Source organism: Eptesicus fuscus, chromosome 15, assembly GCF_027574615.1.
Source record: "Eptesicus fuscus isolate TK198812 chromosome 15, DD_ASM_mEF_20220401, whole genome shotgun sequence".
NCBI classification, from domain to species: domain Eukaryota; kingdom Metazoa; phylum Chordata; class Mammalia; order Chiroptera; family Vespertilionidae; genus Eptesicus; species Eptesicus fuscus.
In genome coordinates this window covers 29,350,707-29,369,783 of record NC_072487.1, presented here as the reverse complement: position 1 = coordinate 29,369,783, position 19,077 = coordinate 29,350,707, and the positions used below count along the sequence as shown (strand labels likewise).

Below are 19,077 nucleotides of genomic sequence, written 5' to 3'. Positions count from 1 at the left end.
GAGAATTCTAATAACCAATTTAGATGGGAGATGTATGAGTTGCATACATAGTTCAATGTTCAGTCTAGAATCATCTATTATGTGAATAATTTCCATTCTCAGGGTTAGTGATAAAATGATTCCATTTGAATTGGACAGCTGTGTCTGGCTTTTGAACTAAATTTGAGAATGTATGATATTAAAATATTTTATGTTCTCTAAGACAGTGACAACTTTTTTGTTTTGTTGTTTTGACCAGCCTAAACCATGTAAATATTTTGAAAACTTTAATACTTAAGTGCCAGCTAAAGCTCTATAGTATACACTGATTATAACATCTTAAAATTCATTCTACCCTTACAAAGGCCATTATTTTGTTACTAGAGGCCTGGTACATGGATTCGTGCACAGGTGGGGTCTCTCAACCTGGCCTGTGCCCTCTCGCAATCTGGGGATTGGGCTGAAACACAGCAATCTGACATCCCCCCGAGGGATGTAACAGTGCTGAAGCGGCAGGTGGTCAGGGAGGACCCCCAGCCAGGGCCAGGCGCAACTCCACTGACACATCCTGGCCTCACTGCGCCTGCTGCCGCTTCCACCGCCACCCTGTAGCGCTGCCACGGAGACGGGAGAGGCTCCCGCCCCCACAGTTGCGCTCACCAGCCATGAGCCCACTTCTGGCTGAGCGGCGCTCCAACTGTGGGAGCACACTGACCACCAAGGGGCAGCTCCTGCATTGAGCGTTTACCCCCTGGTGGTCAGTGTGCATCATAGTGACCAGTCATTCAGTAGTAACAGTCGCTTAGGCTTTTATCCTACCTAATAATAGACAAATATGCAAATTGGCCGCACATTTGCCACGCCCAAGCCACACCCACCAACCAATCAGAACGAATATGCAAATTACCCCAACAAAGATGGCGGCTAATTTGCATATTAAGACAGCTTAGAAAGAAGCCAAGAGATGCTGAAGGGAGCAAAGCTGCGGAGAAGCAAGCAAGCCAGGGGGAGGAGAAGGGAGGAGCAGAGGCGGGGCCGGGGGAGAAGGAAGGAGAGCTGGGCAGGCTGGCGGAGAAGGTGGGCCGGGGGACAAAGGAGGAGAGCAGGCGGGGCGGGGTAGAGTGCAGCAGGAAACCCTATTGCAGGATTTTTCCTGCAACAGGAATGCTAGTATATATAGATTGGCTTTAATACAGTATTATCATAATTTTTTTTTTTTTAAGGTATTGTCCTTCCTGTAAAACTGATTCCAGTGAAGTTGTAAAGGCTGGTGAAAAACTTAAGATGAGTAAAAAGAAAGCAAAGATGCCATCAGCTAGTACCGAAAGCCGGAGAGACTGGGGCAGGGTAAAGAAAAAAGTCTCCCTTTTTTCCTCTAGTCATAGTATTTATAATAACCATAATGTAAGTTATAATGTTTCAATAATAATAGCAGTAATGGTATTAATAGTACTCTTAAGTATCAGAAATATTAACAAATAATTATGTTGTTTAATGATATTAATTGTTAATTTGTAATTATTACTAGAGGCCCCGTGCACAATCGGGGCCGGGGAGGGACCGCAGGAAGGCTCCAGGGCTGTTCTGGCCTGTCTCGCCCAGATCCCAGCAGCAAGCTAACCTACCGGTTAGAGTGTCTGCCCCCTGGTGGTCAGTGTATGTCATAGCAACTGGTTGAACGAACAGTCAAGACACTTAGCATATTAGGCTTTTATTATATAGGATAATTGTTCATTGAACTTAATATGAGTTGTTTTATATTGTTAATCATATAGTTGGGTTTATATTCACAAGTATGGGATTTAAGGACTTTAAGATTTAACATAACTGATTTCTCAAATGGCTGTTCTGTGACTTGTAGGGAATGGCCTGTGTTGGTCGCACTAAAGAATGTACCATTGTTCCTTCTAATCATTATGGACCTATTCCTGGGGTTCCAGTTGGATCGACTTGGAGATTTAGAGTTCAGGTATTTTTAAAATTGGCTTAGTGGAAAGGGTAAAATTGGGTACAGTTCAAATTGTAAAAAATGATCATTGCCTGTTGATTATAAATAGACTAACCTACATAGTTACACATGGCATTCAGTTGTTACAATGCAAGATTTTCTGTTATAATGGGTAGGCTCTTCCCCTAAGTTTGACAGAGAAACATGCATCATGAAATTAGCCTAATTTCATCATTTTAGCCTAATTTCAGCCTTTTCATCATTTAATTTTACTCTCTGTTATGTGATGTAGGTTAGCATTATTGGTAAGCTTTCTAAAGAAATTTTCTTTAAGTCATGTATGTGGTAAGTTCTCATCTAATGTCATTGAACTTCAAGAAGGCTCACTTTAGGTGTTTTCTTTGGGGCTTATCCTCCTGAATGATTGTTAAGGTATTGGTCAGAGGAACTGTCAGATAATTTCAGGATAAGATTACTTACCTTTTCCCCTTGAAGAAGGCTCTGTTGTATTTATTCCTGATTTATTGTTTAGAAAGGTAATTTTATCATTATGGAAAACTTAAGTTTCCAATTAGAGGATTTTTAACTTTAAGAGTAGAGTGGCAATATATATATATTGATTTGAGAGAGAGATTGATTTGAGAGAGAGATTTGAGATTTGTTGTTATACATTCATTTGTTGATTTTTGTTTATACCCTGACCGGGGATTGAACCCACAACTTTGGCATATCGAGAAGATGCTCTAGCCAACTGGAGCTACCCGGCCAGGGTCTACAGTGGTAACATTTTAAAATTAAAATAGTGTAATAGGTATACATAGCTTGAAAAGTTAAATACTAGTACATGGCATATTTTAAAAACCCACCCTTTGTTTGTCCTCATTTTCTATTCGTCAGAGGCAACCACTTTAACATTTTAGTTGTTTTCTTCTGGATTTACCACCTTATTTCCTAATAATGTGTTTAAACTGCTTTTGTCTTCATATATTACTAGTTTTATTAACTTCTATAGAAAACGAATAGTTAAACACACTTTATCCTCCCATCCTTGCAATGGTTAAAATAATTTTGGCTAAATCAGTATTCAAGGTTTATATTATTATGACTTTGGATATGCAGATACAGTAAAAATATTATAAATAAATACAATATCATAAAATATAAATACAATAAAACACTCTGTATTTTTAATTGTCTTTTATTTTGTTTTGATTTGTGTGTGCGTGCGTGTGTGTGTGTGTGTGTGTGTGTGTGTGTGTGTACCTGTCACTAATTCATTTCCGAATTCTAAAAGCCCCATTAATAAGGTCTAAGATGATTTTGAGGTTGTTGGTCTGAGCAACTAGAAGGGTGAATTTTCATTTAGGAAATTGGGAAAGACTCAGAACAGATGTATTTTCTTCAGGGTTGGTGAGGTTGGGAATCAAGTGGTCCTATCTTCTGAAGTACCTGGTGTTTCCAAGAACTAAATCCAGGTTCTGTTGCCCATACCAGCTTCTCATGGCTGGTATGTGCCGCTTTCCCTAGCCCACTATTCAGGCATGGATTTTAGCTCCTTTTCCTCTGCTAAGAACAATTGTATGTTAAGCAGGTGAATTACAGTGCTTCTCTGAGGGAGTTGAAGTACACAAAGATGTGACACTCGGTTTAGTGAGACAGTTTTGAATGTAAATGGAAAAAATAGGGCATTGAAGAAGTAGAATAGCATGAGTAAACTTAAGAAAACGGGGAGCATGTTTGAGTAACATTGAGTAGTTTTGGTTCAAACATAGAGGCTCCATGAAGGAAAAGCTGGAGATAAGGAGATAGGAGTCAGATTGAGAGGATAATGTGTAATACTTAACTTGGGCTCCATAGACTATCATACCATTTAATATATGTTAAGCAGTTGAAAATTAAAAGCAGGTTGTTTCTTAAAAGGATCATCTGTTTCTGGTGGGTAGATTGAGTTTGAAGGAACAAAACTGGAAGCCATGAAACAGGGTCTAGTTTAAGTATTAATGACTCAAACTAATATTATAACTATGAAAGGAGAAAAAGATAGATTTGGGAGATCGAATCAGCAGTATTTGTGACCAAATAAATGGTTTTGAACAATAAAGGAGAAGATTGAGGCTAAAATGACCTTGGCCTTTCTGACATGGCTAGGGAACAGTGGCATAATCAAAAACGAAAAATAAGAAGGGAAGAGATCTGTAGCACTGATAGAAAGTTATTGTTCACCTGAATTGAGCTATTATTAGCAATAGACAAAAAATGATTACTTAATGATTATTTTGAAACTCAGAATTCTAAGCTAGAGCCCTTTTAGGAATCATCAGTTTAGTACCTAAGGGATATATATTTGGGAGATGTAAAGTTATTGAGCAAAAAGTAGAACTCTGGGTGACAATGCAGTCTTAATTGGAGGCTTTTAGGGTTAAAGGGTATATGTGAAAGCATTTTGTAAATGTAACAGTTAACTAAATGTTCAAAGGTATTTTGAGACTTTGTTTATTTTATAGGTGAGTGAAGCAGGTGTACATAGGCCCCATGTTGGTGGAATTCATGGTCGAAGTAATGATGGAGCTTATTCTCTTGTCCTGGCTGGTGGATTTGCAGATGAAGTAGTAAGTCATGATTCAACCTTGTACTTTATTTAGAATATGTTTTGATCATTCAGTAAAATGCAGAAGTTGTTTCTAGAGTATATCAAATACTACCTCTTTTTAGTGCAATATTTATGTTGAAGTGGTTCTCTACAGGTTACAGGGTAATCATTTGACAGTATTTGATCTTTGTATTGTTTTGATATATATATGTAATCAGTTACCATATATAATTAACTGGTTATTGCAGTGAAAATACATTCCCTGTAGATCTCATTTTTTAAATTAAACTTGTAATTTTGGGATAACTGTAAATTGACATGTAGCATTAGAAATAGTATAAATATATTTGTGCTCTTTACCCATTTTCCCTCAATGGCACGTTTTACAAAATTATAGAACAATATCACAGCCAGGATATTGGCATGATATATTCAGAATTCAACATTATTTTTCTTACCACAAGTATCCCTCTTGTTGCCATTTTATAGCCACACATACTATATCTGCTCCCCCAACCCCTCTATAACCCCTGATATCCACTAATCTGTTCTTCATTTCTAAAATTTTTTCTCTTCAAAAATCTTTATAAGTGGAATCATATAGTATGTAACCTTTGGAAATGCCTTTTTTTTTTTTTTTTTTTGCTCAGCATAATTCTCAAACTATGGCATGTATCAATAGTTCATTCCTTTTTATTGCTGAGTAGTAGTCCATGATGATGTAGGTGTACCACAGTTTGTTTAACCATTCACCTCTAGAAGAACATCTGGGTTATTTATTATGAATAAAACTCTAACATTTGTGTACAGGTTTTTGTTGTTGTTTTGCTGATAAAAGTCTCCAATTCTCTGGGATAAATGTTCAGAAGTACAGTTGCTGGGTTGTATGGTAGTTGACATGCATATTTTGAAGTTATATCTTTAAGTATTTTTTAGAAATATAAAGAATGTTATATAGCTCATTAAAGTCAGCACTTAGATTTTTATTTTTAAGACTCTGTAAGAAAACAAACCAACTAAAGTGGAATCTCTTCAACATATGTTTTTAGCAATTAGTAAGTTGTTTTGATCTGGGCTCTGACCTTTGTGTGTGAGACCTTGGCGAAATTATTTAACTCCACTAAACTTCAGTTTCCCTAGGTGTAAAATAGAAAAAATAATGTAATTTTATGTCAGAAACTTATTGATTTTTTTCCCTCCCTCCCCCCCAAGTTATTGATTTTTAAATGAAGTAATTTATGTAGTCCTGGGCATATAATAAGGATGCATACAGTTCTGTGGTCTGGATCAGAAGCTTATCTTAAATGTATGAAACATATAAACCTGTAATTATAAAACTAAAAATGAGTACCAAGTTAAAGTTAGATGGGTATTATCACTTCCTTTTTTCCCATCTTTTGAATCTATTTACTAGTTAAACAAACATTTGTGGAGAAAAAGTGCTAATGAAGTGTCTTATGCCATTGATTCTAAGTTTATTGAATAATGCAAAGAATATTTAGGCTTAGAAATTGCCAACTAAGATATATCTGGAGATGTTATATTTTGTAAGCATTTTCAATCTTTTGATCTTTTATTGTAGGCAAATCATATCTACAGAAATAATAAATACATAAATATCCTATATAATAAAAGGCTCATATGCAAATTGACCGACTGGCCCGTCACAATGACCTGCACTGACCACCAGGGGGTAGACACTCAATGCAGGAGCTGCCCCCTGGTGGTCAGTGTGTTCCCACAGGGGAAGCACCGCTCAGCTAGAAGCCTGGCTCACCGCTGGTGGGAGCCTCTCCCACCTCCGTGGCAGCGCTGAGGATATCTGACTGATGCCTTAGGCCCATAGGGCTCCTGGACTGTGAGGGGGCACAGGCCAGGCTGAGGGACACACACACACACACATCCAGTGCACAAGTATCATACACTGGGCCTCTGGTATAATAAATACATACATACATAATAAATGTGTTATGGAGAATTTTTTGAATGGTACTCCAAGCTAATATTGATAAGTTTTTTTTAACAACACTAAGTTAAATGAAATAATATTCCCAACCCATAAGAACTAATTTTGTAATATTCTTCTATAGATTATTTGATTATATGTATATTATGAGAATCGCCCTGTTTGGAGGTGTGTAACTTTAAAAAGAGATTTTTAGATTAAGTATATACTTAAAAAGTATACTATACATAAGATTGCATTTGAATTGGGCCTTACTTTGGTAGATACCTTGGGAGACCATGTCAATTTACAACATCCCAACCAGTGTTCTGACTTAGAAACAAGAATTGATGAAATTATACTTGGGTTTAGGTGTCTTAATGATGAAGAAATCTTCTCCTACAGGACCGAGGTGATGAATTCACATACACTGGGAGTGGTGGTAAAAACCTGGCTGGTAATAAAAGAATTGGTTCACCATCAGCTGATCAGACATTAACAAACATGAACAGGTACTCTTTATTGTTAAAGTTTGTAAAAACTATTTAGAATATGGGCTTTGTATAAATGTTTGATTATAGGACTATAATTTATAACTTAGACTGTAGAGGAGAATCTTACATTGAAAGTTAAAGATTTAAAATCCCATTACCTGATTATATAATTGTTCTCAAATCCTAACTTATTTCTTCAAATTATTATTTTTAAAATGACATATTTCCCAATCATAATAACTGTACTTTGCATTTGAAAACATGTTGAATCCTTTGAAAGAAAGAAGCCTGTATAACTTAAGTAAAATCAAGGACAAGGTGGCTTACCTACTACCCCACAGGTCAGAGTTATGTTCTACTAAACACAGACTTATCTTTTTTTTTTTTTAGCTTTTTAAGTTGATTTTTAGAGAGGAGGGGAGAGGGAGAGACAGAAACATCGATGCTTTCTGCATGCCTCCTACCTGGGATCGAGCCCGCAACCCTTTGGTGCATGAGACAACACCCAATCAACTGAGCCACACTGGCCAGGGCCACAGATTTATCTTGCGCTTTTTTCCCCACACACACACTTTTTTTAAAGTGACAAAGTTCTTTTTAGAAGAGACACTAATGTGGGACAGGGAGCCACACTTATGCACTTAAGTAACACATCATTTAGCTTAATCAGAATTACACTCAGGGTGTTTTTAGGATTTATAATAAGATTCTTTAAATGTTAGAAGAATGTTTATTTAGTGACAAAAGTGATCTTTTTAAACTAAATGCTTGTAAGGCATTACAAAAAAGCCACCTGTGTTGTCCTTGATTTTATAGAAATATTAATGACATTCTAGCTTCCATAGTAACTTCAAAATGTTTTCTTTCATAAATGCATGCTAATATCAGTAATAATAAATTCAGTCACCCAAACCATGATACAGCAACAGCTACATTATAACTTGTCATGTTGATAATTTGTCATCATTTCATAAAGTTTAAATTTTTTATATTATATTAATAAGAGTATTTTGTGGGTTGTTGAGTAACAGTGAGTATTTTTCGCTTTCTTGAGTCTAAATCACTCGGTTTTATATAGTGTACCCATAATTTCTGATTACTGTGTGAAGTAAAGAATATACCAGTATGATTTCAAGACTTTGTTGCATACCAAGTTATATAGATTCTGTTTTTATGTCTTCCTTCTATATTATTTCTGGCAGTAGGATTATTTTACTGAACCAGCAGAGGAGACAGACCAGATTTGCTGGTGAAACATTCCTAAGGCAGGAGTCCAGTCCCTAGCTAGTCTTCTTATAGCAATACAGCAGCTCTTTAGAGGGAGTGGTCTTACAAGTAGTTAGATTTGATGTGTTTTTGTCAATTAAAATGTATCTCAAATTTGAAAAAGGCTATTTCAGGTTGTCAGATCTGAAAATTATATTTTCCCCTGTAATAATAGATTATTTTGTTTGAATGAGACTTCTTTCATAACTAGCTGCACTTGAAATATACACAGTAGATTCTTTTAAACTTTTGAAGAATCTAATAAGTATACCGTTTACCATGTTTATAATCTTGTTACAAAATTATTGACAAGTAGTAAAAATGTTTTAAAAGGAAGGTAGTGAAAATTATTAACTCAAAACACTTTAGGATTGATATGTCATAGAGACTCAAATATCCATTCAGTTAATTTATACATTAAGCTCTGAGTTCGCCTTGTGATTCATTGTAAAGACCTCTTAGGCAAAGGTACCTGTATGATTTGTGAGCGTGAAAACTAGGTGAAAGGCCCTTAGCTCTGACCTACAGTATACTCTTTTCTGACTAGTATCCAGTTTGATACCTGTTTTTTGCTTTTCAGAAGTTTGTTCCTATTTCTTCTAAACTCTTGCTCTTTGTGAAACTGAAAGGATAGGGATAGCAAGGTAACCAGGCCATCCTTTGTCAGGTCAGTTAGAGACAACCAATTGAGCTGTGGATAGAGTAGTGGAAGAGCCTTGTTTTAGCTAGTTTCATCGTCTTGGACTCTTCTCACATACTTGTACAGCCTGGTACTTATGTGAAGCTAGAAGTGAGTTAATGCCAGCTAGTGGTGGCAGTCATTATGACTGAAGGAACCTGTGAGCACCAAAGCATTGCACTCATTAACATGAAGATAGTAGTTATCTTTATGTTAGCTCTTTAAGAAGATGAAGTATGTATTGAGATAGATAGCCCATAAAGATGTAATACTAGTCATTGGCTGTGTTTTCCTCTACCTCCCAGAGGAAATGTATCTCCCTTTGAGATAAAAATGATAATAAGCTTTAACTCTTTGGCCATATCTATAAAAGTGGTTTTTGTTTGTTTAAGAAACACTTTCTTAAGGTCATTTACTTTAACAATATAACTATGATCAAAATATTGTTTTAGTTTGGTTTTTTTTAATCAAGATATATTTTAGTAGAAAAAAAACAAAGGGGACATCTGTAATACTTTCAACAATAAAGATACATTTTTTAAAAAGGTATTTTAGTTAGATTGTCTACTAATTTTTGAGCCTGAATAAAAAGAACTATACCCTGAACAAGTATTTTGTATCACCAAATTGTATGTGTATTTTTTTATATTTATTTATTTATTATTTAATATATTGATTTCAGAGAGGAAAGGGGAAGGAGAGAGATATAGAGACATTAATAATGAGAGAGAACCCACAGCCTGGGCGTGTGCCTCGCCTGGGAATTGAACCATGCGTGACTTCCTAGTTTATAGGTTGATGCTCAACCACTGAGCCACATCAGTCAGGCTATGTGAATGTATTTTTGACCTGATGTCTTCTCAGTGGTTTCTTTTCACCTAAGTTAGGAAGTAGGTGTCCTAGAGAAAAAAATAATAATTTTACATAGATTCTAGTTTGGTCTTTTTTTGGCAGGATTAAGTTCTCCCAAGAAAGCTCTAACATCTAGTAACCTTACTGATTAATTATTACTGAGTACACACACTTCGGAAGCTTAAGCTAAATCAGGTGCTGCTTCCAGCTTAGTGTTCCTGCTTGTTCATTTGTCATCAGTAAAATGCACTGATCTTGAGCCGCCAGAAGTCTTTATTATCATGACTTACCACAGACATTTGAATGCTTCAGTTTTATTTAAACTTATCTTTTTACTGGAGGTTTTTAAAGGATATTCTCGTATTGAACTCGTTCTTAATATTTTCTAAACTTTAAGGAATCTTTGTTATCTGGAAAGTGGACCTAGAGAGGTCATTTGTACATTGCTGACAAATGTATTTTTCTGGGTTTCTTTCTACATTATTCCAGCGATTTACTTCACTCCCATATCAAAAATAACTATTACAACAATCACTTGCTTTAGTTTTCCAACTTTTCCCTTCCCTCAACAAACGTTATTTAAAGAAAATTCCATGTATTTCTAGTTGTTTTCTATTATACGTGGCACAGATGTTATTACTTTCAGAAGAACCCTACAGGCTATCTGAGAACCAATCCCCTGGCTTGGGGATGACATCAGAAAACTGATTTGTCTTCTCTGCTGGTGGGGGAAAGCATAATCCTATTATCTGGAATAATATGGAAAGAATCATAGAATCTTAACCATCAGGTAAGGCATAATTCACCTTTTAATTGAGCTACTGATGTGATTATATACTTGGAGAAAGATTACTTGGTATAAAGACTTTGCTTTATTTTTTAGGGCATTGGCCCTAAACTGTGATGCTCCATTGGATGATAAAGTTGGAGCAGAATCTCGGAATTGGAGAGCTGGTAAGCCAGTCAGAGTGATACGCAGTTTTAAAGGGAGGAAGATCAGCAAATATGCTCCTGAAGAAGGCAACAGATATGATGGCATTTATAAGGTGCTCTATCTGGCATGACCTCTTGTTAGTCATTCTTCCTGGGCTTTTAGGACAGGGTTACCACAGGGAACTACTCTACTGTGGGTGGGCTGGAGGAAACAGTAGACTATCTTAGTTGATATTTCTACTTTTTCTGGATATATAGCAGATACACAAAGTGACCTTCATTTTGATACTTTTAAGACTAATTTCAAGATCATAAGGGCAAAGCTATATTTGGGGTTAAGCTTTTTATAAGTATATTCTCTATATGATAAAACCATTTAAATAACTTGGCCATTGTAGATCTTGATTCTTATGTTGCTTTTGGAATGAGTTTAATTGTAATTGATTTTCAAGCAGCACATTAAAATTTCTAAATAGGTTGTATTCTTTGTTTAAAAAATAGAGGCATTTACTGTCACCATTTCTATTTACTGTTGTGCAAAACTCTATTAATGAGCATAATCTTGTTAGTATTTCAAATTTATAGCAATCTATACTTATAGGAACTATCTTAATAAGAAATAAGGTCAAAATAATAATTTTAATATTCTTAATTTATTTGCTACTACAGCAAAAGAAGTACCTTTTGAAGTTGCATTTAGTTTTGGCTAGTTTAAACCACTAATAGGATGACATTATGAATAAGTTTACACTTTAAATCTCAAACTAGTACTGAAATATTATGATTTAGGTGGTGAAATACTGGCCAGAGAAATCAACAAGCCATGGATTCTTGGTTTGGCGTTATCTTTTAAGAAGAGATGATGATGAACCTGCTCCTTGGACCTCAGAAGGAATAGAACGGTCAAGGAGATTATGCCTACGTTTACAGGTTAGGTTACATTTGTCTAGGCTACTTGTATAGTCATAAAAATGTAACCCTACTATCGACATACCTTAACACTGGATATAACCCACAGCAGTTGACCAGTGGATGGTAAGGTGTAAGAATGAGATCATGCAAGTATACAGAAGGAAAAGCAATAAAAGGTAGCATCCTAGATTCAAACTGCCCTCAGACCAAGAACTGTGCTTGGGAAAAGTTGGGCTGGTCAATGAAAAGTAAAGTATTTCCAATTCAATATGGAATTGACTTGAAGTATGAGGGAAAGGGATACATAAACTTTAGGTATAGGAAGCCTTGAGAAGGGATGTGTATCCTAGATGGCATAAGGGGGTGTGTCTGGTAAGGGAAGGGGGGAGGTGGCTTGTTAGAGTGGTCTGCTTCCTACCCTTCTCACTTTTCCTCACCCCTTTTCTCTCTTCCCCTTCAAAGCTGCTTCCCTGCCCTGTCACCACCTTTAGTGTTATGCCTTTTTTTCCCCTTTGCCCATGTCAGCTGTTAACTCATATAAGACTTGGTTGGTTTTGTGTGCATAGTGAATAATATGGCTACATTCCCCCTGCACTGCCTAGACTTTGTCCCTGACACTGACTTCAGAGCATGGTTTGAGTTCATCCGCCATCATTCCCCATTGTTGTGCTTTCTGTAAAGACTACCAGCTTTATCATTTTCCCTGGCTCTGCCCACACTGCATGTGTAGGGGCTGAACTATGGGGCAAGTGTCTGACCACCCAGGCAGGTGAGTGTGTGTCTTTTAGTGCAAGTCTGTATCTGTTTTTGTTTTCTTTTTAAAATCATAGAATTGATTGTTTAAATGAGACTCATCAGCTGCTAAAATACAGTTGACCCTTGAACAACATAAGGGTTAGGGGCATCGAACACTGCGCAGTCAAAAAGCCAGTAACATTTGATTCCACAAAATCTTAGTACTAATAACCTACTGCTGTCCGGAAGCCTTGCTGATAACATAGACTATTAGCACATTTTTTGTTTGTTATATGTATTATCTATAATAATAAAAGCATAATATGCTAATTAGACCAGACGGCCAAACAGCCGAATGACTGTCTGGATGAAGCCAGGGCTGCGAGGGCCGAGCCCCTAGCATGACTTTCATGCATCGGGCCTCTAGTATACTGTATTCATACAATAGAGTAAACTAGAAAAAAGAAAATGTTATTAAGAAAAATCTAAGAAGGGAAAATACATTTACAATACTATATTGAATGATACTATGAGTTTACATCATCTGTTTATAAGATGAATTATCTGTCAGTACCTACATCAGTATTGTCTTACATGATACAAGACAATATGTGTTACTAACAGTAGAGATGAAACATAAAAAGATAATGTGAAAAAGAAATTTATATCTATTTAGAGATATAACAATTTGTGTAATAAAATCTCCAAAAAATTTTCCAATATATTTATTGAAAAGAATTTACATATAAGTGGGCCCCCACACAAACTAAACCTGGGCTGTTCAAGGGACAACTCTAATTCTTTTTGTAACTGCTATTTTAAAAAATCTTTTGTATTTTTAAAAGACTTTCTCAGATCCATTGTTCATCAAAGAATGTTCTAAATAGTTTAGACATGAAACTGTGAGTGGAAGCATATAAGCCTGTCTACTGTGATGAGTTAATGTATCATTGATGAGGCTTGAAACATATTGAGCTTTAAAAATGAGTGTTATCACAAAGCGTGTCACAAACAAACAAAAAACATAGCCAGTAAAATACAAGCATAATAGGTAGAATTTATTTCTTAAAGTTTGATCTTTGGCTGATAAAGAATTCAATGATTTAGTGGTATGAAGTCTTCTAAAAGCTTTTATTCCCCCTTCCCCTAATTTTGAGAGAGAAGAATTTTGGCCCTTAATGTGTTGGTGGGTTTTTGTTTTGTTTTGTTTTTTAGATTGGCCCCACAATTTAGTGTAATCCCATCTATGTGAGTACCATCTATTGTGCTCTGCGGTTGATCTTCACATATCTTCATATCAAGATTCCACTTTCCTTTCTTCTTCAAAATTTTCAAGCCACCTAGTCACACCTCCTGTAAACTTCTCTCTCCTGTTTCGGATCTGAAAATAAGACCACTGTATTATCAAATGGAACTTCTTAACAATCAAAACTACATGGTTTTACACTGAATTTGGGATTTTAATATTCTTTTGTTCTTTAATTTTGTTTCTTTTAAATGTCTATTTCCTTTATATAAAGTTGTTCAGTTAGGGAAAGTACAGATTCCTCTCTCCCTTTTTAAATTTCTCACCAGGACCTAGAATTCCCCTTCTCTGTGAAGCTTAAATCTACATTGTACTTTTTCTCCCCATCAGTATCCAGTAGGTTACCCTTCGGATAAGGAAGGGAAGAAGACTAAAGGACAGTCAAAGAAGGCAGGGGAAACCTCAAAAAGGCCAGTTCCAGATGATGGTAGGTAATGATTACAGAAAATAGATCCTAATAATATAATTTCTAATAAAGAGAAACATTAAGAGACTAAATTGAGAAACTTGTAAGAAATTAAGAGCAAAGTGAAGAGGGGTGGTGCAGGGCAGTGGAGGAGGGGGTACTTTCATTGTATTTTGGTAGTGTCACAACCAAAACAGCAGCAAATATAGTAGAGGAAGTTAGATGCTGGTTTATGCAGGTTATCTTCGTGCTAAACTTTACTGGTGCCAGTTCACTAATGTTTCATAGTTCTGCTTAGAACCACTTATAAATCTACTGATATATTTTTAAATTAATCTAGATGCTTGTGAAAGTGCCTCCAAGGTGTACAAAGCAGATTCAGCAGAAGCAGTTGAGGCTTTCCAACTAACCCCTGAACAACAGCATCTAATCAGAGAAGATCATCAAAACCAGAAGCTATGGGATGAAGTGCTTGCACATCTTGTGGAAGGACCAGTATGTAAAGATTCTTTAAAAATTATAATTACATGCCTTTAATTTATTTTTCAACTTTATTTTTAAGTATAGTTGACATACAATATTATATTAGTGTCAGGTGTACAACATAGTGATTAGACATTTATATACTTTACTAGAGGCCTGGTGCACAAAATTCGTGCACGGTTATCCTCAGCCCAGCCTGCACCCTCTCCAATCTGGGACCCCTGTGGGATCGGGCCTAAACCGGCAGTTGTACATCCCTCTTGCAATCCAGGACCACTGGCTCCTAACTATTCACCTGCCTGCCTGCCTAATGCCCCCAACTGCCCTCCCCTGCTGGCCTGATCTCGCCCCCAACTGCCCTCCCCTGCCAGCATGATCTCGCCCCTAACTGCCCTCCCCTGCCCCTAACTGCCTCTGCCCCCACCACCATGGCTTTATCCAGAAGGAAGTCGGATGTCTGGAAGATGGCCATTCGACCCGGTCTAATTAGCATATTACCCTTTTATTAGTATAGATAGATTATATAGGATAGGATTGCTTAAATGGGGGAGCGGGGAGCCTTTTTCAGCAGGAGGAGATGCTCTTGGCGGACAAAAATACATAACCCCCTATATCTGGGCTGATAGCCATATGCACTGTACTGCCAAACCAGTTATTAAAAAATTGAACTGCTTTCTTACACCTTATACCAAATAGCTGTTGCCTTTAAAACCCTTCCTCAGCCCCCACCTTAGGTTCTGCCTTCGCTGTTCACCCAGATTAGGTTCTGATTGGTCAGTTTCTATGCCAGTCAGCATCAAAAGCTCCACCTCTTAGGCAGCCATTGGCTCCTCGCAGTTCACACAGATTTGGTTCTGATTGGTCAGTTTCTGTGCCAGTCAGCGTCAAAAGCTCCGCCTCCTAGGCAGCCATTGGCTCCTCTTGGAAATCCAGAATGGCCTGCCTTCATGTCAGTGCCAGCCCTTCAGTCATGACCCCAGTCTGCTACCGGGTGTGTCTCTGGCCGATCTGAGAAGCGGCACCTGAGGTCTGTGCTGGTGGCAATTTTGAATTCTCATCCCTGACCTAACCTTACAGTGCAAGCTCCGTGAAGGCAAGCATTTATCTTGTTCATTCTTAGTTCACTCATAGACTTTACCTGTGTCTATGCATTTATGCTAGCACTGCATGGTGACCGGTCAAATGGTCGTTTCTGTCATCACGGTCACTGCCTTTTTATATATATGGATGGAAATGGTCACCACGTTAAGTCTAGTAATCATCTGTCACCATACATAGTCATTATAAGATTTTTAAAATAATGTCCTAACATTAACAAATGATGGAAAATTTCCCTATGAAGTATCATTTTTAGTATATATATATATGTATATACACACACACACACACACACACATATATATAGTGATCTCAGAGAGGAAGGGAGAGGGAGAGAGAGATAGAAACATCAGTGATGAGTAAGACTCGTGGATCGGCTGCCTCCTGCACGCCCCCTATTGGGGATTGAGCCCGCAACGCCTGGCATGTGCCCTTGACTGGAATCGAACCCAGGACCCTTCAGTCCTCAAGCCAATGCTCTATCCACTGAGCCAAACCAGCTAAGGCTAAAGTATCATTTTTAGAAGTCAGTCAAAACTTGATCCTTTAATCTTTTCATCCAGTACCTCCAGCTTTCAGAAACAATCTGAGGCAGTACTTACATGCTTTTAAATTTATTTTAGATATCTTTGATACTGAATTTTTACTTCTCTGTGCCTGAACTTAATAATTTATGTTGAGGTTCATGGGAAGAATTTTCGATTTTGGAACATACTCAACTTAATCTAAAATTCATCAGGAAAGTTTTTGTTATATAGTTCAAAGTTACCAAATAGCATAAGTCTTAAGCAATTCAGCACAATTTTTTAATGCCTACGTGTTCAACCTAAGGGTAAATAAATACTTCATGTTTTAGATTTTTTTGGGGTGGGTAATCATAAAATTTTAAAGTTAAAAAAGGAATGACAAAGTTAACTGATGTGTAGATTTTTTGTATTAAGCTGTGTTTTGCAAACAAAGCTTTCTTACCAGATCCTCAAAGATTTCAAATATGAATTGTCTATTCATTTCTTGCTTGCTCACTTGTTTTTATTGTCTTAAATTTTACTTATAAATTCAAATGTTTTATTTTATTAAACATTAACCCCTTGTTATGTGTAATATAGTTACTTTTCTTTTTGTTTCCCCTCCCCTCCACAAGTATTGTGATCTGAAGCTATTGTTGACCTCTAGTATCCTCTCATGAAATTCCATCTTACAATCTTTTAGTAATTTCTTTCCAATATTTATTTTATTTCTCTCTGCATTAGCCAGATTTTCTCATGTGTCTAAAATGGGATTAATGAATATATGTGCTTTCTTATTTTTTTATTGATTTTAGAGAGAAATGGGAGAGGGAGAGAGAGATAGCAACATCAGTGATGAGAGAGAATCATTTATCAGCTGCCTCCTGCATGATTGGGGATTGAGCCCCAATCCGTGCATGTGCCCTGACCAAGAATTTCCTGGTTCATAAGTTGACACTCAACCACTGAACCACCACAGCCAAACTGTATGTGCTTTCTACCTATATTTAAAGGGAACTCTCATAAGAGTTTTTATGTTGCTTTTGTTTCAGAGATAGTCATCATTATTATACTAAGGAAGAATATTCCCAATATAATTTTTAAACTTTTAGAAATGGGAAAGGTTTGATAAATATCCTTTGGAGTCATCATTTCCTTTGCCCTAAAAATGCAGTATGTTGGGTTATCCTTGGTAGAATGCAGCTTACGTATTTGGAAAACAGAAGTAAAGTGATTGAGCTCTGTGTATATCCTGTTACCAACAACAGTTAACAAAGTGGTTGAATCCTATGAGACTTGGCAAGGATGCACAAATCAAATATACTTTTCATCCTCTTTTTTATTTTTTTCTCTTTTGCAAATTGAGTCTCTTATTTTATTGGATATCTTTACCCAAAGAACACTTTCTTGCATTTAGGAGACATGTCTCAAATATATGCTTAGAAAGCCTGAGACAGGATTAGCTACAAATTCAAACTTTAGTCAACATCTTCCTCACCAATAGCTAAGTAAAACTGAGAAAGCATAGGATGGACAGGACTGCCCATCCTGACTAGCAAAGTCAAGGCCATGGGATGCAGCTGAATGATGGGGGCCGCTGCCAGGTCATCCTCCGTCAGCAGTTGTCTTTGGACGCCCCGCAGCATCTCATTTTGGTCAGGGTCCCCAGTCTCCATGCTCCAGATCATGAGGAACAGCCACTGCCTGGCCTGGGGTGGTCTGACTATAGTGACATGTGTATGGCCTGTGGTTGTGCATCTCAAGGGCAGCCAAAGATGCGGTCCTCCTGCTCCTCTCCCATGTAAAATACCAATGAAAGGTAAAAATTTTTAGGCATAGTCCACCATGGCTCCTTGCTGCAAGCCCTTGTTTCCATGTTCTGAATTGCTCCATCCTGATTCAAAATAGGGGCAAGCTCAAGAAACCTGTCAAAAAGGACTTGGAAGAAGTCAGAAAAGGCCCTGTATATTTAATTAACCCTACCTCTTGGACCATCTTTCAATGTAGCTTTCATATGAAATCAAGTCATCAATCGATAGTTCTTAAACAAGATTCTCTCCCCTCCCCCCCCCAAAAAAAATATAATTCTGCCTTCTTGTGGTAAGATCTTACTTGCATGGGTCAGATGATTGCAATATAGCTTCTAGTGATTACTTTGGACATTTATGTACTGTTATAGATTGCCCTGGGCAGGTTGCATGCCCATTTTCTTCTGATAATCCAGAAACACATTTATTAAGCTGGAAAAATCAGGTATTGGCCGTGGTGACTTTTAAATAAATGTACATACATATAATATATACATTTATATCCAAACACCTTCCCGAAGCCCTACATGATCTTTCATCCCTACCTACCTCTGCAGTCTCCTCTTGCTGCTCTCTCAGGCCCAACTTGCTTTGGCTACACTGATGTCTGTTATTTAACACACTCAGCCCATTCTAGCTACAAGACCTTTACACACTGAAATTCTCCTCTACATCTTCCTGTGGCTCACTCCTTCATATCCTGTAATAATAGTATTACACTCCTCAGAGAGGCCTTCGCTGACTACCCTTTCTAAAGTAGCCACCCTTTACTCTGTTGCTTTATTTCCTCAGTTATTACTATCAGAAATTTCATTTATTTATTTATTTTGCTCTCCTAAAAGAATATAAAGTTTTGTGAGCATAGAGAATTGACCTTTTTATCACTGCTATGTAAATGAGTGCCTAGCACATTGTGTAAATTCAAAATACCTCTAGTACATATTATAGGCACTCTGGAGGTACCAGGGAAATATCAGTGTTTTAAAAAAGGCATTTGTCAGGGAGAGAGAGGGTACCTGGTACTAAATTTATAGCCGGGAGCCTGCAAGTCCTCGCTCCCGGAGCGCCGCTCCTGTAGCTCCCTCCCCCCCCTCATAGCAGGCGTCCCACCCCACCTGGCCGCTCCATGCCTACGTA

The 19,077-nt window shown here is 37.2% G+C and overlaps 1 protein-coding gene across 3 annotated transcripts in view; it reads left to right on the top strand.

Moving 5' to 3' along the window:
- The window catches only part of UHRF2 (ubiquitin like with PHD and ring finger domains 2), a 78,572-nt gene that overhangs the window by 45,588 nt on the left and 13,907 nt on the right, over positions 1-19,077 (top strand). For 2 of the 3 annotated variants that reach the window (XM_054727036.1, XM_008145004.3), the window contains exons 7-14: positions 1,203-1,326; positions 1,841-1,948; positions 4,432-4,536; positions 6,868-6,974; positions 10,637-10,799; positions 11,476-11,616; positions 13,970-14,066; positions 14,386-14,540. In XM_054727036.1, coding sequence (XP_054583011.1) covers positions 1,203-1,326; positions 1,841-1,948; positions 4,432-4,536; positions 6,868-6,974; positions 10,637-10,799; positions 11,476-11,616; positions 13,970-14,066; positions 14,386-14,540 — 1,000 coding nt within the window. The remainder of the gene's footprint in view (positions 1-1,202; positions 1,327-1,840; positions 1,949-4,431; positions 4,537-6,867; positions 6,975-10,636; positions 10,800-11,475; positions 11,617-13,969; positions 14,067-14,385; positions 14,541-19,077) is intronic. The other variant, XM_028150619.2, reaches the window with a different exon arrangement.